This window comes from Molothrus ater, chromosome 5 (assembly GCF_012460135.2).
Source record: "Molothrus ater isolate BHLD 08-10-18 breed brown headed cowbird chromosome 5, BPBGC_Mater_1.1, whole genome shotgun sequence".
Classification (NCBI taxonomy): domain Eukaryota; kingdom Metazoa; phylum Chordata; class Aves; order Passeriformes; family Icteridae; genus Molothrus; species Molothrus ater.
The window spans coordinates 54,729,937-54,746,843 of NC_050482.2; the positions used below are offsets into that span (position 1 = coordinate 54,729,937).

Consider the following 16,907-nt stretch of genomic DNA (forward strand, 5'->3'; position numbering starts at 1 on the left):
AAAAACAATCCTAAAATTTCTTAAACTAGCTTCATTTAATGACTTACTGTAAGTTAATTAGCTGCCTGTCTGAAATATTTTGAGCACCTGGTGTCACCACAGCTTTGTTTTGTACTATTCTCTGCTTCGGTGACTGGTTCCAGAGTCCTGGTCAGGAAGGAAGATGTGGTGTCCACAGAAGTTTATACTTCCTGGATTTCAAACCTTTTATGTTGGGTCCTTTAAGAATAAGCTTCAAGTTTCATTTTATGTCAAGGGAAAACTTTCTTTCATTAACTCCTTCCCTGAATAGTTCCAAGTTTTGAGATTTTACTGCATTTCTGGTGATTGACTAGTCGTATCCTTAATCCCTTCACATTTTTATCATGTATTTGGTTATCAATATGATATTCCAGTAATTTGGTGTACTGCATCTACTCTGCTGTTCTTAACAATGCTGTGGGTTTTAACTGCAAGTTTCCAAGCAGGTGGCTGTATTTACCAAAAGGATTATCTGTATCTCTCATCTGTTTTCTCAGGCTTTTACTGACTGGCATTTTTGAAGGTGATCTGAGCAGATTTGAGCTTTATGCAGGTTATTTTGGTGTTGACATTTCGTTCCAAGGTAGCCAAGAAAGCACATGATAGGTGTGTTATATAAAGGGAAAAATCTGTATCAATCTATTATTTTGTTCAGTTCTGTCATGCTAAGCAAATTTGGGATCAGGGCTAGATCTTCCCCCAAAAGCTCAAGGCACTTGTGTGTGAAGATTTAATTTCAACTCATGTCTAGTAAATCCCTATGTTACTGCCTCTCAGAGTGATAATCATGTGAGTTCAGATTTATCTATTTTGTGTTTAATTGGAATGTTAGAACTATTAGAAGAATCCATGAGGATATCAGTGACATCAGTTGTGGCTTTGTAGACCTTTTCTTTATGATGTTGTAGCCTAGAGCCACTGAGGCATTCTCTGATAAAGAATGTCATGCGGTTTGCACTAGAACTGTCACTCTGGTGTCTGACTGCTTTCCAGTGTTGAGATCAAACAAGAAATATGAATTTTCATAAGATATTTGCTCTCCATCTGTTGTGGTGTAACCCCAGCCAGCAGCCACTCACTCCCTCCCCACCAGCAGGATCGAGGAGAGAATGGGAAGGGTAAAAGTGAGAAAACTTCTGGGTTGGGATAAAGAGGGTAAAAGTAAAAGCTGTGCAAGCCAAGCAAATAAAGGAATTAATTCACTACTTGCCATGGTTGGGCAGGTGTTCAGCCTTCCCAGACAAGCAGAATGGTGCTCCTTCTTTTCCCCATTGTATATTCTGATCATGATGCCATAAGGTCTGGTATATCCCTTTGGTCAGCTGGGGTCACCTGTCCTGGCTGTGTCTCCTCCCAACCTCTGAGGCACCCCCATCTCCTCTGCAGTCTGGCAGTAGGAAAAGCAGAAAAGGCTTTGGCTCTGTGCAATCCCTGCTCAGCAATAACAGCATTCTGTATTATCAACCCTGTGTGCAGCACAAATCCAAACCACAGCCCCATTCCAGCCACTGGGAAGGAAATTGTACCCCAGGCAAAATCATCATGCCCTCCCTCTCCAGGAGCAAAATTTTGAGTGTATCCCCATACCTGCCTCCGTTGAGGTTTTTTAACCCTCCAGATTAATGATAGTCACTACAAAAGGTTAAACCTGGAAAGCTGAGGAATCCCATGTTCAGGTCTCAAGCTAAGCTGTTAAAAGACAGGAATCTCCCCCTTGGTATTTCCTCTTTAATCATGTTTTATGTAGAGGATCTTTTTTCTAGACCTCAGGAGAGAGTCATTGTTGTTACTGGTTATAGAGACCTGAGCACCTCTGTTGTCCTGGGGCACAGAATAAGAATGTAGTTAAAATTCTGTGCTCAGAACATTTCTACTTCACAGTAGAAACTACCTATAAATGCATTGCTTTTACACTGTTACTCTGGCCAGCTTCTTGTTTTTTGATCCACTTGTTTCCTGAGCATTTAACAATTCAAAATGGAATCTGAGGATATGCACAGTACCAAGTGAAATCAATGGTGGCATTCCACTAATATCTGAAGCACAATTCAAACCTTTCATAATCTAGCAAAATTGTCTATTTACCTTATTTATTTTCCTTCTTTATTAGTTTTTAGAAGTTTGTGCAAATCTTGAGTAGGCTACTCCCACTTTGTCCTTTCAACCTTTGTGGTTTGTTATTTTGAGGTTGAAATGAAGGCCTTTGCACCTGGGAGGAAGAAAGAGTTTGTCTTAGGATTCCTTTCAGTGTAGGGTAACCAATTACTGACTCCAGATACTTTTGTTTCTTAATGGTTTGGCATTTTTGCTCTGCATTTTAAATGTCATTTTTGCTTCCTTTGAAAAGGTGATGGGATCCAGAAAACAAGGTGCTGGGCAAGAGCTCAGGGCATTTGAATCATGTTCAGCCTGATTTGCTTGTAACTATGGACAAAGTAGAGTTCTTCAATCACTAATTTTGCTTTTTAAAATTTTGTATTTTCTTAATTTTAAGCTTTTAGTCCTTTAGAGATTCCATGCAGAATTGTTACAAAAACAATATAATTTCTGCCCATAATCTGTGGGTTGTGATGGCTCTAGAATAAAAACTTGTTGCAAAATAAATTCATTGCACTCAAAAAACTCTTGGCAACCATGTAGACAGAGTAAAAAAAAATCTTCCTCATAACTTTCAAGAATCCCTTTCTTGCTTGCTAGATATTTAAGCAACAAAGAAATGCCAATGACATTTCTCAGATTAAGGACTTCTAAAGGGCTTCCTTGAAAAATAGCCTCATGCTGCTTGTTCTGGAATTAGAGATGAAAAATATCAAGGTCTCTGGAAACTTGGCGGCATGGGTTTCTTGTTTCTCTAGCAAAGAACTACAGTACAAGATTTAATGAAAGAGATTTAACCTGAAATCACTTGTTTGTCTGGATTTTGCTGGTGAGATGGTCACTGACAAACTGATTCTGATGTTTCAGCACGGGAGGCGCCTGATGGTGGATCAGTGCACAACGTGTGAGTGCTTCCAGTCAGCACCTCGTAAATACACCCTGAGGTGCACCAAACTCAACTGCCAGGCCTGTCCAGTGGTGAGTGGGAGCAGCCTGAGGGGTTCTGGTAGGAATGTGTCTGATGAGAGTTATGTTCTTCACTGTACACACCACTTTATGCCTGGTACAGCTCTGGGGCCTTTGGCCTTTCTTCAGGTTCTTCTGAGAAGTCTTGCTCTGTGTTCTTTCCATGAAGTAGATGATATGCATCAAATCTGATCTAAATCCTCAGGGTAGCAAAGATAACTTTAGATGGTACTCAGCTCCACAGGCACATTTTATTGTTTATTTTAGATTACTTACCCTTAGGGCAATATAAGGTTTGGCAAATCATTTGCAAGATGAACTGCTGAGTCCTCTTTCCTACAGTGTTACCTGTCCCTCCAGGGACTGGCAGCTCAGGCAGATCTCCATGCTTCAGGCCTTTCCTATGACAATTTTCCAAATTGTCTAAAAGCTGGGCTCAGTAGCATTTGTTTGGTTCCCAGCCCTTTCCTTTGGTGATTTGAAGTGATGGTCCCCATCAGTTACCACTGGTTTTTGAAGTCTTTGCTGCTGCTTTGGTGCCCTCACCTGCAAGGAATGACTTTGGCTGAGAAAGCTAGAGAGATATATCTTCCATTTTTGCTCTACTGACCAACAGTGTGACAGGATTGCCTGATTAGCTCTGCTCAGTTCTGTAGTTTTTTCTCTTAGCACCAATACCTCGAGTAGAAGGAGATCTAAGTGAGGTGCAGAGGCTGGTTTGATTGCCCTGTGTCCAAGGAGCACAGACCAGAAGCTAAGTTTCACAGAAAAAAACCCCAAAACTTATATGCCTCTTCCTCTTCTTCATCCTTTCCCTGGATAGTGGATGGAGCACAATGGCCCCAACCAAACCCAGTGTGTGTGCAAGTGGTGGCCCTGGCACCCAAAATCCACATCTCTAACATGATCATGTGGGATTTCTGGCTGATGTCCAGAAGGGGCATACACTGATAGGGTCCTTGGAACAGAGAGGGGCAGAGTTTTTGATGAGTCCAATCTCCCATCCTGAAGTAGAACTGGAAAGGACTGGAAATGTAGTTAAGTTTCTGTAGAGACAATCTCTACCAATAAAAAAATAGAGCAAGACTGCAGACTCAAATTATTTCCTGCAACTCTTTTTCTTGAAGAATTGTCAACAGTGTCCCAGCAGGCCTGTTGTGAGTAGAAAAATGATTATATGACTTCCAAATGATGTCCAGGGACAGGTCAGTGGTTAGGGCAACACAAGGCCAGCCAGTTTTATGTGGAGAATGCAGCTCAGATAATTCATAAGTGTTCCACTTGCCCATTAGGCCATCAAACTGGCTTTGATCCCTTTTATTTGGTGGTATGCATATAGCCTCTGACAAAGAGGACAATCTGGAATACCGTTTGTGGTTCTAGACCCTAATATCACCCCTTCTGTAAGGTTTGATTATAGACATAGGCTTTTGAAGGGAAAACAAATGGCCAAGCTCAGTGCTGAGCATCTTTCTCAAAATATAACCTGGCAGATCCATGAAAGAAAACCCAAACAGATACACCAGATTGAATTTGTGGCCAGAGACATGTGTGCATGTGTATGTTCTCACACAAAGATACACGAGCATCCATTCTCGCTGCTTAATGCAAGGATCCAGCTGTAGAAATTAATGGTAGAGGAATCAATATAATACATGATAAAAAAAAAAGGTTGGGGGGGAACATTCCTCTCCTGCTTCTTTCACCACCCACACATTACTTAACCAGCTCCTTTTCCCCATGTAACATGAAAGTACAGACTAGACAGAAAACCCTGAAGAAAGGGCCATTTTCAGTTGGGCTTATTAAGGACTGTGAACTTGAACTATGAAAGCTACACAAGGGAAGTTGCAGGTCTAGGAGTATATATCCCTTTCTAGCCATTGTAATGAATTTGTGGAGCTTGAGGGGAAAAAAAATCAAATAAGATACAGAATGTCTTCATCTCCCTAAAGGCCAGTGGGATTCACACAATTCACAGGATCTTTCCTGTCTCAAAGCCTTTGACTTCATGGTATACCTAGATTAAAAGCAATTCCTTGCTAATGGATAAAATTTAAGAGTACAAATGGGTTAAGAGTACCAATTCTCTCAGGAACACCTGCTTTCTCCTGGATGCTGAAGTTGTGTAAGGAAAAGCACTGGCAATTGAAGTGCAGCCAACTCCAGCATATTCTGCTCAGGAGGGTCATTTTTTGGGTCATTTTATGACCTGCTTTAGGTACTTATATTTTTGCTAGTAGGGAAAGTTCGCCTAAGTAACAATGAACTATGTTTTCCCCCAATGATTTAATAGTAACTCTCCCTCCCCAAATTCTCTTCAATAAAAACCATATGGATAACATGCATGCCTTAACTGAACCAGAAAGTGTTTATTTTTTTAAAAATGTTCATCTCATCATAAGCAGCTGTTGGTTATCTGGAGCAGCTGGGGACGTTACTGTGGGACACTCCGTGTGTTAGCTCAGTTGCTTTCTGCTTGGTTTGATTTTCTTCCTTATCATTATTCATTCTGTACCTTTCTGCCTCTCCACTTAGTGCTGCTCATTCTCCCATGCTCTTTTTCCTGCCACTGATTTTCCCTTCAGTGCTGTTTGTGGGGCTCCATTATTCCCCTTTTCTTTCTTGCTCTCCTTTTTCCTTATTCTGCCCTTTCCCTGCCTAATGCTTACTGGATACTTTGCCCTTTTCTCTACAGTTTCAGCACTTCCAACTGCTTTTCCATGTTGCACTCATATAGAATCCATTGGTTTTACTTAGAAGCATTTTCCTGGCTGTCATTTTGTCCTCTGAATCTTATTTTTTTTAAAAAAAGCTTCTTAAAATGAATACAGGATGCATGCTTAAAACAAAATAAATCCAGAAAAATGTCCTTCACCTTCTAGAACTACAGAAGGCAGGAAATCCCTGGCTCTTGCTGTGGAAAATGTGTGCCAACTTCATGTAGCATCAGGCTGAGAGATGGAAGGGTTCAATATCTTCAGGTAGGTTTTAAGCACTCTTTATTTTATTTATGAGTAAATGTAAATGTATCATCAAATATAAATCAAATGTATCATCATGTTTTTGATTAGGTAACGTGGTATTACCAGGTTTTTTTGTATCTTAGAATAATTTATCAAGGAAGTTAATTTGTTCGTAAATAAAAAATGGGTGACTTCTTACCCCAGTGCAAAATCCTAGAGGGGCATTCTAGATTCAGGAATGTTACCACAGAACTTCAACTGGAATATGACCTCAAACAGAGGAAATGAAAACCCTCATTTAAGATGTGAAATAGTTAAATTAAGAATGTGTTTTTGAGAAACTTCTCCAGCATAGAATGATAGAATGGATTGGATTGGAAGGGACCTCAAAGATAATCTTGTCTCAATGCCCTACCATGGGCAGGGACACCTTCCAGTAGAGCAGGTTGCCCAGAGACACATCCAACCTGGCAGTGCAGGATATGTTCTTAAACAGGAGTGGATATTTTTCTGGTTAAACCCCATCCTCTGTCACCAGAGACAGGATCTAAAGTTTTCTTTTATTCCATTCATATGAAAAATCTTAAATGGGGAGAGTATGGGAAGAGCCACGAAGCTGAGGATGGGTCTGGAGCATCAGGAGCAGCTGAGAGGAGCTCAGCCTTGAGAAAAGGAGGCTCGGGGGGACTTTCTGGCTCTGCACAACTCCCTGACAGCCAGGGGGGGTCAGGCTCCACTCTCAGGGTCAGGCTCCACTCTCAGGGAACAAGGGACAGAACAAGAGGAAACAGCCTCAAGTTGCACCAGGGGAGGTTTAGATTGGATTTTTTTTCCACTGGAAGGATTGTCCAGTTTTGGCACAACCTGCCCAGGGCAGTCGTTGAGTCACCAGCCCTGGAGGGATTTTAAAAATGTGTGGATGTGGATCTTAGAGATGTGGTTTTCTGGTGGACTTGGTTGGCAGTGGGAGGTTAACAGCTGGACTTGCTCTTAAGGGTTTATTTCAAACTAAATGATTTGGTGGGGGGATGGGGGTATGGTAGTATATATGTTTTCTAAAGAAGTTCCCAACTCTTCCAGAAGGTAAATAATTGTATCTATATCTCTTTGAAAGACAGATCATAGGCCAGACCCCCAGATCTCTCACTTAGAGAAGGCTTTTTCCTAAGTTAATGGAAATTTCTTCCCTGTTAAGAGCTGAAAAAGTCAGGTTTTCGCAGTCTGGGCAGAGCTATGATCAATATGGCCATGGAATTAAACAGAATAAAACAAGTTTGTGGATAGGCAAAGATTTCTATGTTTTATAACTGTCACCACCATGGTACTTTAATTGAGACATGAGCAAAGTAATATCCTGAAAATTTCCTGTCTCTGTTGTTTCTGTGTAAAGCTAACAGCCCTTCAATATTTCCAGGCAAACGCATCCCTTCAGGATGGCTGTGACAGTCACTCCTGCAGAGTAAATGAGAGAGGGGAATTTATCTGGGAAAGGAGAATCACTGGCTGTCCTCCATTTGATGCCAAAAGATGCTTGGCTGAAGGAGTAAGTAGTGAAACAGGTCCTCTTCCCAGATTTCCTAATGGACTCTGCCATGTTTCTGGTACCTTCTGTGTGCTGGGCTGGGAAACCCCAACTCTCTCTCAACACCTTGGCTAAACTGAATTTGAACTTTGAAATTCAGAAAGATGTAGGTTTTCTCTGTTTGAAAATATAAGCTGTTTTTTTTTTGTGGGACTGTGTTGACTGCTGACCCTAATTCTATTATGAATATGAAGCTGAATATTTGAAGTATCAAACATTTGCAAGTGGTTCTTCTAACAATGTTCTCAGTTTGGGATCCAGAGCAAAACTGTGTGGACAATGACACAAACTGAGAAATATGCATGTGAAATGCTATGGTATTTTTTCTCTGCCATTATATGATGTTAGGGAAAGGAATTTTCACACTGCCGTAGAAAGATCAAACTTCCACAACTGCAGTTGTGTAGCAGGATAAAAAGCCCTGCACAAAGTACTCATCCATCTTTCTTGTGATTTGAGGTTAATTAGACACAGAGGAGCAGAGTGAGGTGTGAGTGTAGCACATGGGGCCCTGTTTTTGCTTATCTGTCAGGTTTTACACATCTTACAGGTGTTTATATCCACCTGCTCCAATTTTCTTGGGCATGGCAGGAAGCAGGGAACCTTTAGTAAAGCTTGTGGTCAAACCAGTCTGCTCATACACATGAAACAAATGGAGAATTTACGTAGAATGTGGGAAAAATAAAACTTCTACAGGGCATTTCTCACTTGTGTAATTGTAATACATGGTTTTGTTGTATAAACAAAGATTTAGAAAAGAATGCTGCATTACATTATGGGCTTTGGGTTATTATCATATTTAAGTGATGTTAATGGAAAATCAGTGAAAAATAGTTTACTTTTTAAACAACTTCTCAAACTGCATTTATTCTTCTCTGATCCGCCACAAACAGAACTATTTCAGCTATAAAATTAGTGATTTTCATCTTGTTGCAGATCAGAATTTTAGGGTTATTAATTAACAAAGTCTCCAAACTTTTGCATGTAAGCTCAGGGGTTGAGTGCAACAATGGCATCACCCTGCAGTGTAAATATTTCTCCATTTTGCCTTTTACTATAGTTTTTCAATAATTTCCACTATACATATATTTCTGAGAATTTATTCTGGATGATAGCAATGAAACAAAACATAAAGTTTTATGGCTTTTAAAATTTACTTGACAGATGTGATATTTCTTAAACAGAATGAAAGCTGAATACTACTGGTTGTATCCTTCTGGTTTTCAGGAATTTATTTGTATTTAATGTCTTTATTTTAGAAAGCTCCTAATAGCAGGTGAGAGCAATATTTTCAGGTGTTGAATGTGCTAATAAGTCAATTACTTCCAGTTAGCGACCAGCAAATATCATCACAAGTTCAAAATCTTAAAGTTGATAAAGAGAAAATTATAAATGTAGATTTATGATTTAGTATAATATAGAAATTCAGTTTGGTTTTTTTTTTGCCTAATATCCTGCTTTATACATCTTCTTCCAGCAGATCCGAAGTGTATAACTTACGTCAACATCTGAGTTTTCTTTTTTTTTATAATTTTAGGGCAGAATAGCAAAAATGGGCAACACTTGCTGTGACACGTGTAAGTAAATAATCCAGAAATCTTGTATGGAAAAGACAGAGTGTGTAAGTACCTACATTTTCCATAATATGCAGGGTAATGAACCAGAGCTTAGCAATGTGGTTATAATAAACCATCAAAGAAGCCCACCCTCTGACATGCTGCTGTCTGTCATGTTTTGTCATCTAGAACACGTGTTTTGACAGTATTCCCAAGTGCTTAGAATGAAATAGATACTCTCCATATTTCATGCAGATGTTAATTATGAATGTTTTATTTTATTGTTCATCTGGTGATAACAGGAATAGTCCTGCACAGACAGCCTGTCAAGTCACATAACCTGATACTGCTGAATATGTGAGGAAAACACTTCATGAATAAAAGATCAACTTTAAATTAATTAATCAAAAAAGCCCAACCCTGGTGGCAGTAATGTTTTTTGATAACATATTAACCAAAAATAGTGGGGGAAATGCATTCCTATGGAACAGCCTGACTGAGAGTTTGCAGCCTTTACCTGTCTGGATAATCACTGAGCTCCGGCTTGAGAGATAGAAGTCAGAAAGCTATTGAGAGACTGTCATCAAATGGATCAAAGAGGTAATTTGGTTAAAGGAGCTTTAATCTACCAGGCTACAAGTAAGGAATACTCAAAATTATTTATTAACAAAAACAGATTTTGAGATTTAAAAGACAGGGTGGTGGGTAGCTAGTGCCAATCACTGTAATTTAGGAGAAACTAGTTCCAAATGAGCAGAGATCAATGCATAGATTTATTTAACAGAATCATTTAAAAGCAATACCTCCCTGCAGCTGCAAGGCAAGCTGATCTAAGTGAAGTGCTGCCTGCCTAAAACCTCCCATATTGAATAGACCTTCAGATCCTTATTCCCAATGATGTTTTGCCTGGATGTAGCTCAGTTCTCAGTTTCTCATGGACATAGATTACATTATTTTCCAGCGTCTTGAGAGAGTCTCTCTTTCAGATGTCTCTGTGCCATAAAGAATTGGGCAAAGAACTCGTTCCCTGAAGTCCAGGCTGATGCCTTTGGCTCAGCAGATTCCAACAAGTCCTTGGGCAAAGGAGCTGGTTGAGGAGTCAATTTCCCTTCCTATGTTATGCCTTCACAACTGGACTTTTTTTAGCGTGTCTGAGGGCATTGTTCCAGCTTTTAGGTTTGTGGAAGCACACAAGTGAACAGCTCCTATTTTCTCATGAGATTTTTATTTTCCCACTTAACAAAGAAGTTGCGTCTCTTTTCTCTGTTGATCTCAGTCTCACATGTCTTGTTAAGTTACAAGCACTAGCTTTGCAGAGGAGGCACAGTCAACAAAAAAAGTAAATAACAGAGGTAAAGTAACTAGAAAACAAGTTGATAAGTCAGGATCAAAAACAGAATGGATCTGTGTGAGGCTGATGACTTCTTTTTTTTTGTGCTTTTCAAGTGTGTGAGCACAACTTATCCAACTTTCAGGTGGACAATTTTCATAATGGAGTGATGAAATCATTAAAAGAGAAAGGGCAGTTCAGCCCTGGAACCAGACATGAGCTGTATTTTTTTTTAATGAAATTTAAGGTTTTAGCAAGGCACAGAGTCAATTGGGAACCAACATGCTGACGGAAATTTGTGTTTGCTGGTAGGAAGATGGATACCTTTCTCTTCCCTTTGCGTATGTACTTAGTTGTGCAGTTGCCCTGCTGAATTCCTTAAACTTTCTGAAGTGTTCTGGGGTAGTACTAAAAAATCAGTCCAATATTCTGTTAAACAGAAATTTCTTTGGTTAGTTAGAAATGGGTATGAGTAAGCATCTGTCTTCACAGCGACATAAAACTACAGTAACATTACACAGAGCTGCTGTTGTCTATGCACAAAATACCCACTGAAAAAAGCATTGACTCCTTCACAAGTCTTTAGATGCAGGACCAAAACATGCAAGTGTTCAGGAGAAAATGTTCTGGCTTAGTTTATATTTGAGCATATTAATGATGAGGTTCTCTTTGAAAGGGGGGGGGAACAGAGTCCCTGTTGGTTACTGGAGTTAACCAGTAACCAACCAGTAACCAGTAACCAATTAGGAGAATCATTTAAGACCAGGGGAGAGGCTGGTGTTCGATGGCCAAGGTGACTTTAGAACAAAGCAGTCAATTGAAAATAAACATGAGGAAAACCCTTCTCTAGTGGAATTTTAGGGCTGTAGTGTGAAATAGTCACACAGCTCTGCATGAATTACTCTGAGACACACCCAGTTAGAGATTTTACCAGGAAGAACATTTCACTGACAACAATTTCAGGAGTAAAGGGATATAAGTTATAACAAGCAATTGCCAGAAGTGTCAAACACTTTTTATATTTTTCTTTTTTTTTTCTTTTTTTTTTTTTTACTTGGTAGGTGTGGAGGTGGAATGCCATCCAGTAAGTACCAGACTGCAGTATGGGAATATCAATGGATGTGTGGCTGAAAAGGAGGTGCCCATTTCTCATTGTGAGGTAAATAACAAAAATCAACCCCCTTTTTCTTTCCCTAAATGAAACCATTTCTTCCACCATGGTTTCACTTCAGTAAGTGGAGCATCAGTTTCTCATTGATTGGCTTAGTGTTAACCTCACTGGCACTTATTTCCTGAAGTAATTTGCTGATGCTGAATTTTCCCTAGTCAAACCAGCATGAAAAATGGCACATGTTAGACACAAAGGCTTTGTTCATCCCACTCTCTTGCTTCCGTCAGAAATTAATGACTCTGAAGTAGCTCTGTTAGGACTTTCTACTTAAAAAGAGGAATATTTATCTTCACATTTGTGAAGCTTGTTTTCAGTTCTGAGTATGTAGTTAAGCACTGAGCCTCTAGGTTGATTAGGGGAATTTAAATAAGTATTTAGATAAATGGCATTTTAAAAGACCTTTAAACCCAAGTGCCAAGATTTGACTTGTATGCCTTAAAACCTCCGGGATTCCTCAGTTAGCCTTGGCACCAAGCTCTTGTGTTCTACATGTCTTGTATCCTCCATAATCAGATTAAAAGTTTAATTTCTAGCCCATCACTGCTTACACCTTATATGGCAACTTCCTTTTAAGACAGGAGCATAACTTCCCTTCTGGGTGTTCCCATCTCTGCTTTTTCCAAGATAACGAAGCCCCATACAAGGATTTTAATCACCCTTGTATGCAATCCAAGTTATGGCATAACTAATAATTCTTAACCTCTTGTCCTGTCTACAAAGTAAATGGTCCTTAGCCATAAAGTCATGAGTATTGATTTTTCTCCTGCAGAAGTCCAGATTTTACATTGGGAATAAACAATATTAAGTACATTTTTTCTAAAGTCGTCCCTGATAATGGTAAGATATTTTAATTTAATTAGACTGGGAAATAAGAGCACAAAGCCACCAAAGGAAATGGACTCTGAGAGAGTGTTATGTGAGGCTACTTATTTTGACATCATGAAGGCTTATAGCTACAGGCACTGACAGCTTGGTCTAATTTAGTTAAGTGGCCAGACAAGCAGAACAAGAAATAATAGCACCAGCAGGACAACAGTGGGTGTGTGGGTTGCAGCATTTGGGCTAAAGCACTTTCTGAATGCATGATAACCACATTTACTCAGAAGCCAACACCATAGCTCTGGACATTCCCTATAAGATTTTAAATTCCGGGCTCTTTTGTGTGTGTGAGCAGTTTCTTCACCTCTCCTTTGCTCTGATTATGCTCATAAGAAGTTACTCTTTGTGCAGCACCCTGCATTCTGGACCCAGGCACCTGTTTCTGAGTTCATGTTTTCAGCAGAGCATGGAAGCCGGACAAAGTCACCCATGGATATTTTGAAGGAAGGAACCAGGATTCTGAGTATCATGAGGTTCTGTTCAAACTTCAGCTCTCTTCTTTTTCCATTTAGGGCAAGTGCAGAAGCACCACCAGGTACTCTGCTCATACAGGACAGTGGGAAGACCACTGCAGCTGCTGTACAGCCACTCAGACCACCACGGTGACGATCCCACTGCGCTGTCCCAACGGGACCATGGTGCAACTCTACATCCCCTCCGCCTCGCTGTGCGAATGCCATGCTCGCACATGCACACCATGAATATTGCCCAGAAGCCCAGCTGCTTATCTGAAGTTTTATGATGGAGGAACTTCACAATGCAAGCCTAATATTCTCTGTACACTGCCTTATCCATTTGAATCCTGAAAAATTGTATAGACACAGCAAACAATAAAGCTTACCAGCACAACAGATCACGGTCTGATTCATCTTGGGTGGACTGTAGGAAAGAGATTATCTTCATTTCACTGTGGAAATTAATTCACATTATTGATGAAAATCCCAAAAGGACAACCACAAATAAATCATGCTCAGAAGCAGTTGCTTACACTTAAAGAATATTTCCCAAATCATTTGGTGTTGTCTGTAGAGACATTACACTTTCATTCCCCACTTCAGTCCTTAGTGACACACAGTGGACTTAAAATTTTTTGCTCTTTTTCCTCCCATTCTTTTCAGGGAGTACAGTAATTATGGGATAAGACTTCAAGAGTAAGAATAGGATGTTCATAGTACACACACAATACTGGTTGTGGCTCAGACAACCAAATATCTTTCTGCAATGCATATACATGTTTCTCCTGAAGCTGAATGAAAAGAAACTGTGTGTTGAGGACAGACTGTGTAAATTCTGCACATCCTCAAGACATGCGTACAGGTTTAAGGACAGCTCTTACTTCAGCCCTTGCCCAGACCAACTCGAGGAGAAAGCTCCGTGGCTATCTCACCTATTTCCATGTGCCTGGACTTCACCTGTTGCATTTGTTCCAAAAGTTGGAATTAATTTAGATGCAGAATTTGCAGTGGCAGGTGTAATTTAGTTATTGCTGCCAGGTATATATTTACAAGGATTTAAATTTTACTTTGTCTAGTTGAGCCATGGAACACAAAAGATCTTCCAGAGTGTTGTTGGTCCTGGAGGAATCTTGTGTCAGTGAAGCAATTTCACTGGGAAGTACTAATTTCTCAAAAATATGAGAGAGGGAGGACTGTTATTGCCATGTGTGTTTTTGAAAGACAAGAATTATTTAAGCTTCTTGTTTAACTAACAATTTTAAAATAATGAATGGCACTTTGACATGATTAAATGGGTCAAAGCATCTCCCGAACTGCAAGGAAAGCTCCCTTTGGGAGCAAACAAAAACTCCTGTGCTTTCAACTAAAAAGGTAAGTTGTATTTATTTTTAGAGGAACCAGGCAGATCCCTGCTGCTTCTCTCTCGCCAGTCAGTTGTGGATTCAACACACCCTGAATTGTGAGCCCTTTTTGTTTTTAATATTCTTTCAAGACAACCTTTATTGCTGCACAGTGGTAGAAGTGCAGGCCTTCCATGCATCTGTGTCTTCTGCTATAGTCCACAGTAATACCAGAGAGAGAAACCGGGTTTTAATTGGCACCAGCCCCACTTGCTGGAGTAGATTTGTCACCAATTTACCTCAACCCTTACACCAGTTCCTTCCTCTAGCTGCCTCTAGATATTAAGCTCCCTGACAGATGCATTTGGATCACCCAGGTAGTCAACAGTTCATCTGAAGCTGAAGATCAGCAATTCCTGGAATAGCAACCTGCAACATCAGAGAGGAGCAAGAGAGAAGGGAGTAAAAGGCAAATGTCATCCTCTTCCACTTACCATGGCTGGGATGTCCCTTTGTTTCAGCCTGTGCCCTCACCCAGACTGACCCTTCTTAGCTCATGAAAGCTGACAGGATTGCAGCCTAAGGTTTCATGGCTGCAGACAGGTCTTCTAATTAGATAATTAACTGTCTGAGTCAGTACAATGCAGCCCATGAGAAGAGCACTTACTGGCTTTACTTACAGCCAGAATTTCTGGGGACTTTGGTGTGGTCTACATATTGTTACTCAGACCTGTGTATTCCAACCCCCCGTCATGAGCAAGACCAGAAGAACCTTCTTTGAAAATCCTTTTGTAGAAACAAACTGGCAAGGAAGAAAAAGCAGAAGGGAATGTTATACCATCTTCTTTAACAGGCTGAGGAGGTAAATACATTTCTAACTTTTACTTGCCTGCGTGAGAATCAAACATTTTCAGGCAGTCTGCCCCAAAAGAACTGTCTGGCTTTTGCCCAAGGAGCCAGTGGGCTCAGACCTGTTCTGTGCAGGTTTCATTGCCTTTCACATAGGCAACTGCAATTAGCGCAATTCCAATACTTTCATCAGCATTTCTCCCTGGCAGGAGTGAAGAGCACAGTCCTGCGTATGATCAAGTGTGCCAGCACATCACACAGTACTCTACATCTGACTGCTCCATTTGCATTCTCCAGCAGAAGCCAGGCTTTGAAGAATGTTGTTTCTCAAGTCCATACATACTGTTTGTGAGCCTTGATGGGTTTGAACAACCTTGGCCTTTACCTTTCCACCAATGTTTAGGAGCACATCCCACTGCTTCAGATCACCAGCTGGGTTGTTGAGTGTTGCCATAGGATAGATTTACAGGAATGCTGAATGGATTTGGGGAGGAGTTTTATATAACTCCTTAATAATTCAAAACATCTAATCTCTCTGCTAAATTTACAGACTTGCAAGCACCACTCCCCTACAGCAGGTGAAACACGAGCAGGTATATTGGTATTATTTGTCACAGCTCTGCATTATCAATTTGCACCATACCCAAGTACCTCAGGAAAGATGGTGATTTCCACATTTTCTCTGCTGGAAAGTCTTAAAAATAGACTACTTCCATTCTAAGCACCTGGATGTTGCTTCCTCTCATATTGCTGTGTATATTATTACCTGAGATAAGTGTATTACCTGTAACACACCCATCCTTATGGCTTATAGAAGTTGGTAATTGGAACTTGTGCAGGCAGAGCTATAAGTCGACAGGGATCCCAGCAGGACCTGGCTCTACATTCCTATACTATTCCAGAATTAGCCAGGATTTGCCTTTCTGGTTTTGAGCTTAGTTGGAGGAGCATAGATTGTGGATGGAAAATAGCAAAAGTTTCAGAACATTTTCATTTCCTTCTCCCTGAGATAGGTGTAGAAAGCAGGAGATTTGTTGCCTGTCTAGGAAACAGATTAATTGTTTTTTAAAACTTCTGAAAGAAGTTCTGAGAGTACTATAAGATACTGCTAAAAAAAGGAGAAAGTATTTGATACCTGTTGATATTTTGGTTAGAAGATAATAAATGCCATTTCAAAGTAGGGACCAAGAAGAGTGAAGGGGTTTAATGAATTTAAAATCCCATACAAATTTCTTAGTCTTGCTGGGAACATTCTACATCACCCAGCCCAAGTTTTGGGAAACAACAGCTGCACTGCTCCTTTTATGTACTCAACAGGTTTGATAGCACAACCAGGGTGCATCAAACCCTGTTGTGACAGAGACAACTTCTACCCTTGCCAGCCATGACACAGTGCACTACCCTGATTTACAAGATCGTAGAATCACTGGACTTTATTCAGGCATTGAATAAATCCATTTCTCCCTGTCACATTAGAAAAACCATCATAGTGTCATAAACAGGCTTAAAGAAAAAAGATTTGGACTCGAATTAGTTACATCTTTCTTCAGTTATCATTAGCAAATAAGAGTCCTTTCTCAGATAGCATTGGTCATCAATAACTTTTCTTCCCTATAGTTGCTTAAATTGCAAGGTTGAAGGCTAAGCAGGATTCATCACCTGGTCTGATTAGACCATTGATTACAAGATAATCCC

At 40.2% G+C, this 16,907-nt stretch overlaps 1 protein-coding gene across 1 annotated transcript in view; it reads left to right on the forward strand.

The window, feature by feature from the left end:
- Window positions 1-13,419, forward strand: part of VWF (von Willebrand factor) — a 117,128-nt gene extending 103,709 nt beyond the window's left edge. The window contains exons 47-52 of the mRNA XM_036404921.2: window positions 2,986-3,096; window positions 5,970-6,068; window positions 7,465-7,593; window positions 9,170-9,209; window positions 11,580-11,677; window positions 13,081-13,419. Coding sequence (XP_036260814.1) covers window positions 2,986-3,096; window positions 5,970-6,068; window positions 7,465-7,593; window positions 9,170-9,209; window positions 11,580-11,677; window positions 13,081-13,269 — 666 coding nt within the window. The 3' untranslated portion in view covers window positions 13,270-13,419. The remainder of the gene's footprint in view (window positions 1-2,985; window positions 3,097-5,969; window positions 6,069-7,464; window positions 7,594-9,169; window positions 9,210-11,579; window positions 11,678-13,080) is intronic.
- Window positions 13,420-16,907: the final 3,488 nt, after the last annotated feature.